Raw genomic sequence first — 18,234 nt, 5'->3', positions numbered from 1 at the left:
AGAGCCCTCTGGGAAAGAATCCAAATATGAGAGCCTTGAAACCAGTCATGAAATGGAACTCTTGTTTCCATCCAGCTCTAATTGGAATTATTTTGTATAAAAAAGGACTGTGATAAACCATACTGGAATTTTCCTTTTCAGTGTGCACTTGAAAGTTAAAGGTAGGAACTTGGATGTAAAAAACCCCACCTTTGGCATGTGCTTTTGAATGACAGACTTGATTCATCTTGATAGGGAGTCTGTCTCATACTTTTACTGTGCTTCTCAGCAGTAGGATCCTATTTCTAAGACATCCTATGAATCAAGATTTTTGTATCCTTGCATTTTGCATTTGGAAGAGGAATATCATAACTTAGATTAATCACTGCATAAAGTCCAAAAATGAATGTTACTTGTGAAGGGTTTTAACCTTCTTAAATGTCTGGAAAGAGTGCAAAGCGAGAGCAATTCCTGTTCTTTCCCTCCCAATTTGCACTTTCAAAATAAAAAGGATTTTTATGGTTCTATTCTTTGGCAAACATTTTACCTCTAGGCACCCACCTTTAAAAAAATCTGGCAGTATTCAGCCTGACTTGGCAAGCTGCACTCGACACAGGCTTAAGGACTGCTACAAGAGTATGTTATGAACTAGACAATCCCGGTGCATTGTATGAACCATGTGTGTGAGCTTCTATGGGATCTGCCCACACTACACCTGGTCCTATTCTTCAACTTGTCCTAGTACATCAGTTAAGATGCTTGCTTTTTTTTTTTTTTTTTTTTCCCCATCCTGGAAGAATCTTAATATGAGTAGGAATCTATGGGAGGTAAAGAATATGGTCCAGAACAGAGCACAGTTAGGAGTCTCAGTGACTGATTCTTGGGAAAAAAAAAAAAAAATCTGTGTTTGTCAAGAAGTTAGAAACAACTTCTTTTGGATTGCAGACAAAAGATTAGCAACTAAATGAAGTAACTTTTAAAATGTTTTTATAATATTATCTAAGATCACTTTCTATGAAGCATACCCACTAAAAAATCCATTGCTCCCAAAGGCAAGGAAGCAGAAGCCTCATGGGGATGTAGAGTAACTGTAGTTAATCAAAGGTAATGGTCATGTCTGCCATGCACAGAATGCTAAATGCTGGGAGAATGGCAAAATAAGGGAGAGAGATTGCTCTTGGGAGCCTACTGTTTTTTATTTCAATAAAGGACAGTTATACTTCATAAAAAATTCATTTAATTTTACTCCTTTCTGAATCCTATATCATAGTCATTCAGTGCATAAGTTAAGGGATGATTGTTCTTACTGCCAAAGCTGCAAACTTGCAGGGGTTCTGGGAAATCAGCTGCTATTGCTGCTTCCTATTGTACAGTGTCACCACTGCTTCAATCAAAACTCAGTTGTCGTCACAGAAGATAAAGCCAGAAAAAATGTGATTTTTTTAGGGACATTCTACCTAACCAGACACTCTTAATTGACCAAGTTTCTTCCCTTCCCTGTAATTCTCTTTGAGGTTTATTCTTTTTATTGTGTCACACAGGATACTGATTCAATTTTGATCACTCTGGCATATTGGCTTGGAGGTCTTTAAGCTAGCAAGTCTGTCAGATAAAATTACATCCATGTTTTTCCAAGCATGATGCCTTTTTCATTTGAAAATCTTGTGCAGGTAGAAAAAGAAGGTTTTAGATATTTGCCCATGATTTTTGCATGTCCGATGCATATTTGGAGCAGTGATTCTGATTCCACTGGCTGTGGAGTGTCTGGAAATACCTGTGAACATTGTCATGTTGGTACAATAAATCCAGTGGTCCTGTGATGCACCATATCAGACTCTGTGCAGATATTCAGGGCATCTGTGCATGTGAGGCATCTATGCAAGTCCAGTATTTCCAAAGCTCCATACAGCTCAAAGTTATGTTCCTGTGATTCCTTCCACTACTCCAGCACATGTGGGTGAGCCTGCTTTGGATTAGCCTGTTTTCACCATCGAAATAATTATCCTTCAAAGAAATGTTTGGGATTTTTAGGGGCTATGTAAGATCTGGAAGTCAGGTGGTTTTCTGAAATTTTGCAGTACTTTCAAATTGTGTTCATGTCTCACTAAAATCTGTATCCTTCAGGAAACATATTTGCGTTTAGAGAATATTATAACAATATTCTCAAGAAGACTGGACTTTTTAATAAGCCAGCACTTTTTATTTCAGTGAACCTGTCTTCTATTTTTCCAGTTTGATTGTAGCTCTACTGCTGGTAGCAAAGCTAAATATGTGGGCAAATATTCTCAAAAATGGATATTGATTTTTGGGTGTCTAACTTGATATGTTGAAAGGCCCTGGTGTTTCCAAAAGTGGCAGCTTAGACACTTCTGAGAAATCCATTTCCTATGGAAAGTTTAGGATCATAATTCAGCTGTGATTTAACACTTCGACCCAAGCTGCAGTGATGATGCATTCATGAAATTCATTAGCATACACACCTTAGTCATTCTGCTTCTAGGTACTAAAAGTAGCTACACTCTAATAGCTGATTATTGATTGCACAAATTTATTTGATTATTAAAGACTATTCACATTGTCAGTATCATTGTCATAATGAGCTCCACAGTTAGGAGTCGCTCATGGTTTACAGAGCTACCTTTTTATATCTTAGAAGCAATCTGTCTAAGTCAAGCCTGAAATACACTGCAAAGCTGATGTTGAGGAGATTTATACAGTCCCTACCTGTTATATGGAAAATTCAAAGCCCTTTTGTTTCCTGGTTGTCAAGCTAACATCATTGCTTAAAAAGGAAATGCAAATCTATTTCATTTTGTTTGTGATGTCCTTTATAGGTAGTTATAACGATAGTTTATATTGCAAGTAAGAGGATAGTAAACTTTCCTGTCACAGACTTTTAATAGTTCAGCCTAAGAACAGATTCAAAGCAGTTCCAAACCAGCTTTGTACAGGTCAAAAAGCAGTACTCCTTCCTTCACTGCATAGTATCTCACATTGCATATAGCTTAGGTATAACTAATGTATGTTTTGTAGGATGCCAGTTAGTGTGGCTCAGTACTCTTTTCTGTAATATTTTCTTAAAATGTTTTTAATTCATTATCCTTCACTTGTCTCAAGCAGTGCAGCAGATATCAAGTGAAGGAAATGGCAACCAAGTTCAGTTTATCAGAAAATCAGCTGTGCTTTTCTATCAAAACACAATATAAAGATAATATGTATGAAATTATTCTCAAAACAAGGCTTTCTATTTTGCAAACCAGACTTTGAGAAGAATAAGTGCTCTCACCGCATGCGCTGGCGCTGTAGAATAAATCTGCGTGACATATGACAAGCAAGAAAGGGCAGATCATTCATCATAGGGAGCGCAGGCTGCCCTTGGATAGCATCCCAGGCAGTTCACTGGTTGCTGCTGATGAGTTAGCACAATCAAAACCATACCAGCTGAGTGTGCATGAAGGAAAACTGCGCATTTAATATCGAATAGGTGTGGTGAAGTCAAGCATACAAAAAGCCATCATGTCCTGAGGATACAGAACCATATGCACGCTAATTGTAGCAACCATGCCTGATGTCTGGCAATTGAAAAGAACTTTACTCCCAAGAATAGAAACATATATTAAATTTCCAGTTCTAAATGGGAAGCCAGGGGCCATTCCACTTTATTTGGTAATGAAGAAACTGTTTTGTTTTGGCTGGGAGAGGGAATAAGCCAATCACTTGCATTCCCACATGCTTTTTCTGATAAAACCAGAAACCAGGAAAAAGGGGATAGGGTCAATCATAAGGTCATATTTGTTTTGTGTACTGTCCTCTGTAGATACCACTGTGAGAGAGAAAGAAAGTCACAAGTCTCTGAGGAGGATAAAGGGGGAAGAAAAGGTATCTTTCTAAATGGGTTTTAAAAATAATGTCCAAGCCTTTTGTACAGCAGCTTCTAATTAACTCATTTCTTTTTTAATGTCCTATTATTCCATGAAATCAAATGGCTTTGGGGAAAAGTGTAGTGTTTTCTCAGCATTACTGCTATCTGATTATTTTTATATTAGGTTCCTGATCCTCCCTGTATTGAGGCCAGTGGCAAAATTCCAGTAGACCTCAATAAGGGAAGAGTCGGGTCTTTGTTAGTTTATAATCACAGGCATTACAGTAACATGAGATGACATCATATTTCGTCCAGGCCAAACTTTCACAATTACGCTGCTAATGTACCCAGCAATGCTATCACACCAGAGTAATAAAGAAGGAGGATGTGAAGCTCTGCGTTATATTTCATGTAACTACTATACACAAGGCTTGTAGGGTCATAAGAAAATTCAGGAGGTAGGAAGAGACTTAGGAGGTCTCTATTTCAACCTCCTGATCAGGTCAGGGTCAGCTATGAAATCAGACCAGGTCACTCAGGGGTTTATCAATTTCGTGCGGGATGCAAGAGATGGGGAATGTGGTAGTAAACTACCTTTTCTCTCTGGTATGTAAGGAATGGATGAAAGTTAGTCTCTGGAATAATTCTGAATGAACTGTAGGTTGGTTTAAACTAAATTGTTGTTAACTATCCTCTAAAGTGCCCAGATGGAAAAAAAGTTTGCACTGTGGAGTTCCATGAACTTTTGTAGCACTACCGTAGATCTGGCAACTAGAGTTCACTTCCTGTATTTCACTTTTCTATTTTCTTCCTCATCTTTTTTTCTCTTCTAAGTTCTTTTCAACATGCATTTCTAAAATATAAGTTAATGAATTACTGTAAGAAAGGGACGGTTTTTCTGTCTTTTTTTAATTCGATGTTCATGCAAGTTTTTGAGCAAAGCTGTGGTTAAATCATGTTCTACTAGCCAGATGCTGATGGGTGAGATGAGCAATGATCACCAGAGAAACACTACTTTGTAGAAAAATGTAGTGATGCAGAACAGGAAACTGTGAAAGCCAAGTGTTACATGTGAGAGAGTTTGGTGAGAATTACTCAGAGTTGCAAATCAATGTGTTAGTTGGCAAAAAATTTTGAAGCTTACATTTGTGCAACAACTGAATTTTCAAATAAGTGCAATGATCTCTCTCTCTGCATGTTGCAGGCATTGAGCTGATCTGTGAAAAAGACATTGATCTTGCGACACAGGTTCAAGAACTGCTGGAATTCCTTCATGAGAAACAGCATGAGCTGGAGCTTAACGCTGACCAAACTCACAAGCGGTTAGAGCAGTGCCTACAGCTCCGGCACCTACAGGCTGAAGTCAAGCAGGTGAGAGTTTTTAACCACACCTGAGGGTCATAAATGAGTTTTCAGCCAGTACATACATGCAAACTGCTAAACCAGCCTCTGCCAAGTCACATACCTTTAGGTGGACAATCTTAATCCCCCTTTCCTTAACAGTACTTGATTTGCTGACAGATTGCAGCATGACCCTTTACAAATAACAAAGGGCTCTATTCCCTCTAGTGTGCATTTATTTGGCTTCACGAATAGTTATGGGAAGTCTGTGCAGAACTGACCCCATAACTTCTCAACTGGAGGAGCTGCCTCAAATTCCATGTGTTCTGGGAATATAATGATGTGGTTTGAGATCCAGACTTAAGCTGTTGTGGAGAATTGGCCCAAAGCAAAGGATAACTGAGCTGGGAGGTCAAGTATGACATTACAGTAGTTTCACCTTTTCATTTATTGCTATACATCTGCTAACCTGCAGGAATCGTCAACATCTGGGTGAGAGAAAAAATTCTGTCTGTGGTCTCTAGATCCTAGAACTTGTTTAACCATCTTAGTATTGTTACATATCTTTCCTCCAGATTTCATCCTAGCATAGGCAGTCATGTTCTGCTTCCCTAGGTTTCCCCTGATCTTTAACTGGGATGCCTCACATTTCTGTTTTCCTTTGCTACACAGGATAACGCTACACTTTCTGCTTCCTAATCCATAGGTGGCTTCACACTTCAGTGTATGTCTGGATTTCAATGGAATGATCTTGGTTTCATTAGAAAAACCAGGAACATTTTTCCAGACACCTGGAATATTCAGGTTTCCATTTTACCAGTACAAATGGGGGAGCGGGTGAGGCGGGGGGTGGTGGTGGTGTGGGTTTTTTTTCCAAATACTACAAGGTATTAATGAAAAAGATTTGCTTCATTGTTTACTAAAAAAACCCCAAACAAACAACAATATCTTGAGTGCTCAGTACACATGATCATGGTTATTCTTTCTTCAGATATGAATATCTGAGTGATGCTTTATCTGAATTGTTTTATCATTGCTGGCAAAAGTTCCTCAGACAACTCTCAAGCTAGAAGCTGGCAGCACCAACACCAGTGCATACTTTTTCTTTCGAAGTCCGCTTTGATGTGAATATTTTTCAACCCTAAATGAAAGTAGCACAGAACTCTCCTAAATTTTTATTTTGAAAATGTAGTCATTTTGCATTTGTGATAATTGAAGTCCAACTCCTCATGAAGCTCCAGAACTCTATAGAGTGCTTTGGCTTTCTTCTGAAAAAAAACCACCAGACTCTGTGATATTCATAATCACCACCTTAACACAGTTATGAAGTGTATCCTTTTTTGCATACATTCCCAAAGTTTTTTTTACACACAACTTAGCAAAGCTTGGAGTTGTGTGTGGTAGATTTATGATGAAGTAGAGCATTTTAACTTATGGTAGAAAGTAGAGAGGAGTAATATGTGTAGCAGAAATGCTAAAAATGCTGGTTATTGCTATCTGACCAAGTCTCACTGCCTGCTTGACCATGATGAAGTGCCAGTCGGCCAGACCTGCGGCTGCTCCTGGTGCCATACAGTGGCAGTGCAGCACTCTCTGCAAGTACCTGATGTTATTTGCCTCATTATCAAGTGACTGCTGGGCCTTAACTATTTTACAAACCAAAATCTAACCAAAGGAAATGGGTTTAGGACTGAACTAGCTAATACTTACTGTGAGAGGAGAACAGCTGCCTTGAATTAGCATTTCCTTAACAGAGCTTGGGACCATCAGAGCCTTCATTACTATGCGACCTTTCCACAAACCAGTAGTGAAGAATCGTTTTATTTGTTCAGCTGAATACTAAGGACTCCTTTGCTTATTAACCTATAAATTACCACAGCTACAATTTCCCTTAGAAAGAGGCAAGTTAAAATATATCTGTGCCCTATTTGGTATCCTGTAGGTGAGTCATATTCCCAACCATGTAGTGAAATTGGGAAAAATATTGATTTTGGCTTGTAGTTCATCTCCAGTCTGGTCCAGATTTCCTTCACTTTCATTTTGGTGCATCTGAGATGATGGATGATCTCATTACCAAATTGCTCTCACTCTTGTGAATCAGTTAAGATGTAGCTGCCGCAAGACACCTATCGTAGCCGTGGTTAAGTTCTGCTGACATAGTAAAATTGGTCAAGGCTGCTATGTGGACGTGTATTTGCATTTTGATATAATGGCTCATGGAAATACAGTGTCTTTTAACTGTCCCTATCTATTTAATTCTCATTTACCAGGGATTTCTTCTTCATATCATACTTAACAAGTGTTCGAATGCCGAGACAATGAGCCAAAGTTTGGGGCCATTAAAGCAGAACAATTCCAAATGAGATGTTCTGTGAACTGCTTTAGAGTGGAAATAGTATAGATCAGTGATTCACAAACTCTTTGTTATTAAGAAAGATCCCACTCAAGACTGGTTTCCCCTCATTTGGATCCCACTCATTTCTGACAGAAACTACAGAGCTTGGATTGCTTACATAAAAGTAACAGCAGAAAGGAGTTGTGGAGATCAGTTTAAAAAACAAACTCTCTAATGCTGTGCTTGCAGCTGTTTGGCTTCCCTATCCCCTTATTTTATCTTTGTATGTTTTATTTCTTTTTTTGATAAGTGTTGAACTTGACCTAATTTACTCCCAGATATTGTCACAGTGTCCCACTACACTTACTTTTCAGGTTGTTTTGAAGTGTATTTATTCATTTTCATGTGCCTGCTATCCATCCACTTGTGCTGTTTGGCATTAGATTTGTTTCCAGATGAATATGCCCAAAGAATGATGGGAAGTTGTCATTTGAGAGACACTGAATATATTTGGTTTTTTCCCAATCTAATGTCACAAAACTCCTGGAAACCTGATGCAGTTTTGAACATGGCTAAAATTACCAAAAGGTGTCCTTGCTGGTGGTTGGGTCTGTGGGAGTAAGAGCCTCTCAAAGAAGCTGCAAAGGGTCCAGAGATGTAACAGAGTCACTTACATTATGTTGCCTTTTAAACTTAAAAAACTTTTCCAATGTTACTTGATGGGTATCATTAGCAAGGCCTTAAGTCTTGTAAGAAACATCAAGGAAGGCATTCTGACTAAACTAAACCAGCAGACAGAAACACTACGTGACACAGAGCTCTCGTTGCTGAAGGAAGGCTGCACAAGGGGTGCCTCACTCTTTATTTTTCCTGTAGCATCTGATTCTGTGCTCAGTGAAGATGGCAGAGTTTCAGGGTATGAATTTTAGAAGAATTTGGTACTATTGTTTAATTACAGAGGAGCCATATATGGAAGCGTAGCCTGTTTTAAGCAAATTGGAATCAAAGGTGGGAGTTGTTTCAGAACTGTGGTGGTTGCCGTGTTAGACAACCTGTGCCTTGCAGTGAAATTGTTCTTCAGTGGCAAGTGGCTTTTATCTAAGATGCTGTCAGTGTGTTTCTGCTTCTCCATTATAAAAAAAAAAGGTTAGGCTTTTTAAGTGAGTCTTTGGAGATTTATTTAATTCCAGAATTATTTAATCACTGCTTCTACAAAGTTGATAAAATCTGTAATTTGTAGGAAGTGTCTGTTTAAAGCCATCTTTTGCTGTTGGCCTGTTCCCACATTGCCAGATAATGGTGAATCTTTTAATACAGGAAATGATCAGAGAAGTGTCTTGGTGCTGTATTAGCAGCTTCTATACATATTCTAATAGGAGCTGGTTTGTGAGCAGGTCTTGTAAACCAGATACAAATATGTAAATGCTCTCTTCCAACCGTTTCACAGTCTACTTCCAAACTAGTGACACAGTGAAAGACGCTACAGGTGACTGTTTTTTGCACTTAGACTTAAGAAGCTTTGGGTATGCAACTGAAATTTTTTCTTGCTGTATGTAAACGACACACACACACAAAAGAAGAAGAGGAAAAAAAGCTAAGAGCAAATCATTACTACGGAAAAAGCTGATGCAGTTCCAGATGAGGCTCTGACATTTAAGTGTTAGACTTTTGGAAATAGAATGGGGTCATTATTTAAGTTCTTCCAAGGAAAATTTGCTAGTGCTTGAGTGCTCACTGGGCCTGCAAGGGGGAGTGTAGGAGCCACACAGTGAGCGCCTGAACCCGCACTCTGGGGGAAGGAGGGAGGCGCAGAACTTGCAGGGCAGCAGCCTTGGTCAAGAAGACTGCTGTAAGCATTGCTGACGAGATGTAGTCCATCAGAGCCTGACCTGAACTCCTTCACCCTGAATATTTTTGAGTCAACAGAACAGTTGTACAGAGGAATGCACACGTACCATTAACGCTAGAGGAAACCTGGCTCAGTTCAGTTGTATGGTCCCCCTTCCTCCTTACTCAACCTTGTTGCCTATTAGCTTTTCACTGGTCAAGTTGCTTTGTTTTAAGACTGAGGTTTCCAGTGATTTTTTTCTATTTAGAGACTCAGTTATTTGTATGAAATCTGTGTCAAAACCTCCATGGCATGTGTTGAAAATTTCAGCTCAAATGAAAGCTGTTCCCAAGAGGATGCTGTCATGCCCCGATTGTCTCGTTTAAAAAAAAAAAAAAAAAAAGCTGCTGCATTTTTAGCATACATACTCAGTATTTTCTACACTAAATGGCCCAAGCCAGGATATATCACAGTATATAACATGTGAAAACATGTCTTGCTTTATGATGTCCTCACTTCAAGTCTTTTTCAGATACAGTGATCTTTTGGATAACTTCGGCTTTTGGTACCATGTAGTTGGTAATAATGTAGCTTTCTTTTCTGATGGATGATAGAAAATGCAGCCAAAAAGATTGCCATATGATAACCCTATTTCTTTAAATCTTTGTTGCATTTCCCACAGGAACAATAACACCTGCTGATGAAAGAGACAAAGCTGACAAATTAAATCTTCCACACTGTTGTACTGAGCAGAATGTAATTTTCTACAAATTAGGGTCAGCTACACGTGTAGATGGCTCCCCTTTCTTTCTCCTAGGGAAAACTCATTTTCCTACTCTACAGGGAACTGAATGGCTATAACTAGGGTGACACATCATGTAAGAATAAAAACCAAAACAACAGAAAATCCCTCTTTCTTTCAGGCAGTTTAATGGATCACTTGGTGAAAATGATGGCACAAAAGGGAAATTACTGTGTAGAATATTGCAGCAAAGTCAATTTTGGAGCTTTGTAAATCACGAGCTAAATTTAAGGGAGTGATTGGGCGGTCAGGATTTCCTGTGCATCAGTGAATTGAATTCAGCAACTTTCTGGCTTTATTGAAATAATTCTACACCTACACAGGTAGAAAATAGGCTTTGAGACAACACAGCCAAGAACTTACACGCGTGTTATGGGTGCTAATTTTCCAAACATGCATCTTAAAATAGCAGATGATGTTGCTGCTTAAATGAATAAATACAGGCTTGATAGATTAATTATGTATATTTAGGATTTGATTCTGCAGTCTTTACAGCATGGGTTGCATGTCTACAAATAATCTGAATATCCCTGAAGCAAAGCCTCTTGACTAAATATAAAATGCAAGACCTGGGATTTCTCCCTAGCTCTGCATGCAAGGGGAAACTCCAACTGCATCTTAACTCCATGGCAGATGAAACCAACTGTGTCTTCTCCCTTCTCACCCCTAAGCTCTGACATTTGTGTGAAAGAAACACAGGCAACTGGAGCAGAAAAGAGTTTCAAGGTCCATGATTCCACTTGGAACTTTGAAAAAGAGAGAGATCTTTATGTTTACTTTCAAATGTCCCTCGTTATGCTCTGTGGTTTTGCCCTGGGGTGTTTGCATAGGGGAACATTCATTTTTGTGATCAAGCCTTGGAAATGAAAGCTCTTTGCTCTCCAAATATCCATGTAAATACTTTGGGAGTTTAATTCTTCAAGCAATAACTTCTTCAATAAGATCTTTGCCCTCTAAAAATTAATGTCATTAAGGCCTTATCCTAGTGTTTCTTTCTGCTCACTAATTCAGCCTGAGACCACACTGGGCAAAGTACCTTTTTGTTAGCCAGGCTGAAGCATTTTCTGATTGGTGACTACGTAAACCTTTGCACTAAAGCAACTTTTCCATAAGCACATCCTTTCTTTACAGGTGCTTGGATGGATCAGGAATGGTGAATCAATGCTGAATGCAAGCCTTGTCAATGCAAGCTCCCTCTCTGAAGCTGAGCAGCTCCAGCGAGAGCATGAGCAGTTTCAGCTGGCCATAGAGGTAACACGACTAAGTTAACTTTGTTTGTCCTTACCAGGTGAACATCATACAAAAGGTTATCTCTTGGGCATCAATCATTGCTTGCTTGAAGGAAGGAAAGGAATAAAAACTTTAGAAAATCAACTTATCATTAAACTTGTAATGCAGACAGAGGTTAATAATAAAATAAATTATTTATCATCTGCAGCTAATTCTTCTGCTGTCAGCTATCAGCTTTTGCATTCATGAAAATGACTCTCACACGTCCTGATAATTTCTTTGGTAAAAAAACAGGAAGACTAAAATTCATAAAGAGATCTGAAAATGGGAAATTTAGTGAAGTTTGTGGAGTTAGTTTCTTCTCACATTCACGATTTACAGATCATTTCACAGCATTTATTTATGAATATCTTTGTTACTCGATAATGCTCTCGCATGAAATCTTTGTTTCATTCAACTCTCCTTTTGTGGACAGCAGAAGAGACATTCATTCAAACCTACATTCTCAAATAACTTTGAAGAAGAGGAAAGAGGGTCTATTTTTTAAGAATTGCCTGCTAAACTGAGCTTTTGCCCCTGCTTGCCCTGGAGTAACACATCTTTGACCTGGCCCTTGAAAACTAATTGTGAGCCAACTCATTTGCCTCATTCACGGGGCCAGGACATGGCAGGAGGAATAGCACCTTCTCTGAGCTGCTTTCCTTTGAATGAGAAGGTAATGGAGGGCTATGGACTCCCCTGAGTAGGGCACTACAAGACTCATAGTTAGGCTCAGTACTTTATATATCTTTGTCATTATGAACAAACCCTGCACTCACAGGGTTTGCTCACTCCAGTTGCTAGAAAGGGGTCCATTGCTTTTTCCTGGTCCTGGTTAACAAGCTGTATATGCTTCCCAGATTATGTTAATTGTTAGCTTTTTACAGAGCAAAGAACAAGTTGGAAATCCCTTTCTGTGGTTTATATATACTTGAAAATAATCAAAAGTAAACCAAACTTTAAACTATGAAAATAATATTTCCATAATGGAGATTTGAAGAGATGCCTGGTTTAGGGAGGGAAAAGTGTCTTTATGTCTTCTGGTAAACGTTAAATAAGTCAATATACATTATAGTGTTGCTAGTAAGTATAGAGTTTAAATCTCAGCTAATGACTGTTTTGATCCAGCTCCACTCACAGTAAGGAAGGAGCAGCTGTTGCAGCTCCTAAGGGAAAAGGAAGAAGTTTTCTATCAATTGTGTATGAGCTGGCTGGTACCAAGCTGTGCTGACCACATCTTGGCAGCCATCACCAGACAGCAGTGGGGAACAAGACACCCACTGGCTGTGGTATCGCAGCTTGCTGCCATTGGGGAAGTGCTTGTATTTGGTGGTAAATGCAAATCACAGAGGGAGAAGAGGGTTACGCCACAGTAAGGGGCAAAATAAGTTTTCAAAGGGAGAAAACACTAGATTAAATATTTAAAGCATGTAAAACTCAATATGGGGAAGAGATCAGCAAAGCACACAGGGCAGGCTGTTCTCTAAAGGCATTCTAGATGTGGAATTGATTTTCAGTTGAAATCTTTTAAAGTCTATTTAAAACAAGTATTACAATTCTAACATCGGTAAAGCAGCTGGATATTAAATTTAACCAGTTGTTCTTGAACATCTTTCTGAATGTTTCTGCAAAGTATTAATCCTTTTTTCGCTAATAGCTTTCTCTACATTGCATTATTCATCGGTGTATTACCAGATGATTTCAAGCTTCTTTCCAGGTTCAAGGATTAGATCATAAAAGTATCACATGAGAATTTGTCAGCAGCAGTTACAAATGGGATGCAGAACAGAGGAGTCTTTGGGAGATTTTAGGGCTTCTGTTCAGAAAATTAAAATCAAATATTGGACTAAACCATGCCTGAACACAGTTACTCAGGAGGCTGTGAAGGGCCAGGGGCTATTTTCTTCCCAGCAACCCACAGAGGAAGGTGTAACCACCACTCGGTTACTCTGAGAGGAGCTGATGTAGGCTGTGGAATGGGGCAGATAATTCAGTCCTGCTGTAAAGTTGCTACTGAGTAAACTGAGGAACAGTGGAGAAAATGGCTTGACTGCCCCCAGCTCCGCCCTTAAAGGTAGCATAGTGTAGCTCCAATATAAGTGAACTGACTTTCAGAAATGTGTCTTGTAGGGGCTGATATTTGTATATAGTTCATGCCATTTAGTAAGGCATCTTCATATCTTTTGGTGTTGATGTTTTGTATCCTGCGGACAGGACAATTACATACATGACTAAAGCTGCTGATGCCAGCAAACTGCCTGGCAAGAGTCAAATTAGGGTGATTAGGCCCATAGTTTGCCAACTTTTTGGTTTTGCTTTAATATCTGCAAACTGGGGGGGGGGGGGGGGGGAGGGCAGTCAGCACTGAGTACAGGCTGGGTGGGAGCTCAGCACAGCAGCTGCCTGCACTGGGGTTGTCAAAATAGATCCACCGGGAACGCCACCCCGGGTTGTTGCCCAAGGGGCAGTAGCTGATCAGTGGAGCTAACCCATCTTAGTCAGTGTTTGCTTGTCCCAAGCTTTAATAACATGCTGCAAATGTGTGTGAATAATTGAAACTAAAATGCTTTGCAGAAAGTAACTGTTAACTGAAGATAACTCTCTGAAAATGTTTCACTCTCTCACATCTCCATGCTCACACCTCGCTTCACCTTTCTACCATACATCTGGCACATCTATACAACCTCTCTTTCTTCCCCTCATACACAGTCCCTCTTTCATGCCACTTCCTTACAGAAGACACACCAGAGTGCCCTACAGGTCCAGCAGAAAGCCGAAGTGTTGCTACAAGCTGGGCATTATGATGCTGATGCTATCAGAGAGTGTGCCGAAAAGGTGGCCCTGCACTGGCAGCAGCTGATGCTGAAGATGGAGGACAGGCTCAAACTTGTCAATGCCTCGGTGGCCTTCTATAAAACCTCTGAGCAGGTGAGCTGAACAGTGTCATATCTGTGCCATAGCATATCGCTACAGCCTGGGGGTTAGCTCCCCAGTGTATAGTGCAAAGGTCTTGCCTCTCACCAAGATCAGCACAGAGTGTTGAACTGTTCCAAATACCTGCTCTGCTAATACTACTAAGGAGCAGTGCTCGTTCTTCTCTTTTTTCCTTGAGTAATCCCAAAAGAAGGAAGAGCGTGGCTTCAGTCAGCCCTGCTTGCCCTTAAAAGCTGCCCTTTGTCTTTTTACATATGTTTGCATGCCTTCGTCCACACATTAGGTCCATATAAACCTTCCTGTTACCTGAACAGGGCCAGTGTTGAGCCCTCGGGTGACTCCCAGATGGTAAACACCAATGTGAGTGCACTCTGTGATGTAGCAGTGCTGGTAGGTGTGGGTTTTCTACTCTGACCCTGAGTGCAGAGGGTCTTCTGCCAGCAAGGGATCTCACAGCATTGGCAAAATTAACTGAAAGGACATTTGCTCCATTGGCTTAGCAATGCTAAGCCACACATGGAAACCAAAGTTTGAACTAGTCAAAATTCTTTCTTTGACAGATATTGTAACAAAAAAAACCCAAACCCAAAACAAACAAAAGAAGGCAGCAGTTTGCAGTAACTTTCATCTTAAAGTTTTCAGTGAAGCAATGTAATTCTTGAAGTTTTGGGGTTTTTTTTTAATTGTACCCTTTCCAACGGGAAGGATTTTTGAAATCCCACTATTTTTCTTTCCAGTTCTCGTGATATCAGAGTGAATTTTGAGGAATATAAATTCTTTTTTTCTGTGAGAACTGTTTCCAATTACTTGTTACTTTGTGAGCAGTACTAGCCAGTGTTTTCACTAGTAGTTAAACACCACCATGCTGAAAAAATGCCAAGATATGAAGGGATTTCTTTTAAATCCGTCTGCAACACAGATAATTACAGCAGTAACCATTATATGTTGACACAACTTTACCTCATTCCAGGTGTCCATGAATTGCAAAACACATTCTAATTGGCTGCTGGTACAATGGGATTATTCATCCCTTGCACAAACAGGTGCCATTTATACTTTAGTCAGTGAGAATTAGTGTCACAGTGTGGATACTCGAATAGCCTTGCCTGATGTAATTTACTGCAGCCAGGCAGTTCGTGTTAGCATGGACATCGCAGGAACCTGTGGTTTTATACAAAAGGCAGCAGTGATTTCCATTAAATTTTCTATTGTTATTATCACACAGTTAGTTCCTCAATTAGAGAACCAGACATGGGAAGTTTTTTAGCATGACTAAATATATCATTAGGGAAAGAGATTATTTTTAACTTAACATCAAGGCTGTAGATGATCCTTGGGCCACTTCTTGGTGTCATTTGTTTAATGCATTTTTAAGATTGTTTAAGATGAATTAATTTCTTATAATGAATGTCTTTCACTGTGAAGTGTTTCAAACAGATTTACAGTCCCCGATGCATTTAAGACTGAAGTGAATTACTGCTGGTGGAGGACTGTGAGAAATGAAAACCATTAAGGGATTCATTAGTGCTTTAGACAGTCAAATGTGCTGGCCAAAATATGCATAGCCAGTAATTTATCAATTCAGTCTCTCCTCCTGTTTCCAAGTCGTAGTCAAGCATACCGCAGTGCCCACCAGTTCATTCATTATTTGTGTCTATTCAGCAAATGTTTAGGGCAAAGATCACTCAGTCTTTGAATGCTCATAAACTCACTGCTGCAAGTAGTCTGTTGTCTTCTGGGCTGCACAACTATCTATGGTCCTTAACAGTCTGCACCCTGACTGGATGACAGTGAATTGAATAATTTACTGGATCCTGAATTCTCCAAGAAAAAGCAGCTAAAAGGGTGGAGAGACTGTCACAACCAGCCAGACTTTTTCATGTTGATCTTCCCCAAGCATACCATGTTCTTGATATAACTGGTGGAGCCCTGGCTTTCAAATAGCCCAGTTTCTCTGTGACTTCATTGACAGCCCACTTTATATTCATTTCTCTCACTGTCTTAACAGCGAGATGATATTTGCATGTGCAGGGACCATCCTTTCCGGAAAGATGTGGATCCCAGGCCGTCCATCTAGTTTCATTTTTTGAGTCACCAAAGCCCAATAGCGTGCCAAAGTTTTCAAGAAGTGAAATGGAAATGCTTTTCTGTGCCTAAATAACACATGGGGCACTTGCTCTCCAGTAAGTGTTTGAGGGTGAACACTGGTTTGCGTCCAAGAAGAAGATGATATCAGATTCTCAAATGCATGAGGTCCTTGAACAGCCTGGCAGCAGGATAAGCTGATCACTTCACCTCAGCTCACCAGTTTTAAAACAGAGTTTGATGTGTTCATGAATGGAGTTATATGAAAATGGTCTGCGATGCTGGGGAGGATTGGTGGGTGATGCTGGAGTCTCTTCCAGACTATGCTCTTAATCATGTGAGGTCCTCTGAATTATAACTGTGTTCATCCAAATGTTGCAGGAGTGAGCGAGAAAAGGGTGAACGTGGTTAGCTGGACACCTAGCAATAACTGACTGGATCTTGAGTAATCTTAGCAGTGGAGTGTGTATGTAGGAAAGTTCTAAATGTTCTGGAAAACTTATGCAGTTTTTTCAGTGTCTGCACAGGCCACTGAGTGTATTCTCGGGATCTGCAACGCAAAAGACTCAGCCTTTTCTGAGGCCACTGCACACACAATTTTCAGATTGCGATGGTTTATTTACCTCATTCCCATTATTCTACCAAGATAGAAGATATGTGTGTAAGCCCTGTACAGTGGAACACCTGCATCCACCTCGGTTACGACACTGATTTAATGTCTATTGGTTTCCATCAGTCTTTACAAAAGCTGTATAGGGAGCAACTAACATCCAGCTGAAGAGAATTAGTTCCAGCTTCAGACTTTGTTTCAGGAAAGTATTTAAGCATGTGTTTTTCTTTAAGTATGTGCTAAGTCCCTTGACTTCAGTGGGATTTAAACACGTCTAAAGCACCCTTCCAGAACAGGGATTGTTTCCTGAATGATCCACTGGGGCCAGACTGACCCCTGCCTTGATTTGACCTTTTGAGCTTCCCCCCCATTATCCATTGGAAGAGAAGAAGGATTTATCACCCTTAAACCAGATGAATTGCATCCCAAACAGTAGAGGTCCCTGTGCGTAAGAAGAACTGCTAGATCATTCTGTCCAGGACCTGTTTCATACCCAGTTATCCTCCACGCCATGGCCCATAGTCCAAAACATTTAGATTTGAAATGTCATTGGTCATAGACTTTTACTGAATGCGTTCCTCCTGATTATGATTGTAGATAACAGAATTGTGCTATGGGCATGTTTCAGGTGTGCAGCGTACTAGAGAGTTTGGAGCAAGAATACAGACGGGATGAAGACTGGTGTGGAGGTCGAGATAAACTTGGACCAGCAGCTGAGATAGACCATGTCATCCCTCTGATCAGCAAACATCTGGAACAGAAGGAGGCTTTTCTCAAGGTCTCATTTTAGTTCTCTAATAAATCAGGAAAACTCCCCATTAAATAGTCAATTTAAAGCAGTGTTGGTGAGTTTGAGAGGAGGCTGAGGTGTAATTCCAGTTCAGCTACTGGCTGGCTGTATAAACTCTGGGCCAGTTGCACGCTGGTAATAAGCGTTATCATCAATGCATGTCTTGGAGAGATGTCATCAGGACTAATTAGGTAGCATTTGCATTGCACTTGTAGGATGTTAGTTGTTGTGCTGGTTCAAAGTTCAGATTCTCAAAATTGCATGTGGTGAGCATTATAAATGACAGGTATTATACAGCATTTTGATGTTGGGTTATACAAACCATTCAGCATTTCGAATTCTGTCCTCCAAGCCAATAACTGAAGAACTACTAACAACTGAAGCAATTGTGTCTCTGCA

General features: G+C 39.9%; 1 protein-coding gene across 11 annotated transcripts in view; it reads left to right on the top strand.

The window, feature by feature from the left end:
- KALRN (kalirin RhoGEF kinase) overlaps positions 1-18,234 on the top strand; it is a 530,488-nt gene that overhangs the window by 343,012 nt on the left and 169,242 nt on the right. For 10 of the 11 annotated variants that reach the window (XR_011324291.1, XM_069780932.1, XM_069780930.1 and 7 more), the window contains exons 15-18: positions 5,046-5,212; positions 11,279-11,398; positions 14,126-14,344; positions 17,674-17,823. Coding sequence is in view for 10 of the 11 variants with exons in the window: in XM_069780932.1 (XP_069637033.1) it covers positions 5,046-5,212; positions 11,279-11,398; positions 14,126-14,344; positions 17,674-17,823 (656 nt within the window). In the remaining variant the exon portion in view is untranslated. The remainder of the gene's footprint in view (positions 1-5,045; positions 5,213-11,278; positions 11,399-14,125; positions 14,345-17,673; positions 17,824-18,234) is intronic. The other variant, XM_069780931.1, reaches the window with a different exon arrangement.

This window comes from Haliaeetus albicilla, chromosome 4, assembly GCF_947461875.1.
Source record: "Haliaeetus albicilla chromosome 4, bHalAlb1.1, whole genome shotgun sequence".
Classification (NCBI taxonomy): Eukaryota; Metazoa; Chordata; class Aves; order Accipitriformes; family Accipitridae; genus Haliaeetus; species Haliaeetus albicilla.
Note: the sequence above shows the minus strand (reverse complement) of the source record. Positions and strands in the feature narration are given on the sequence as shown.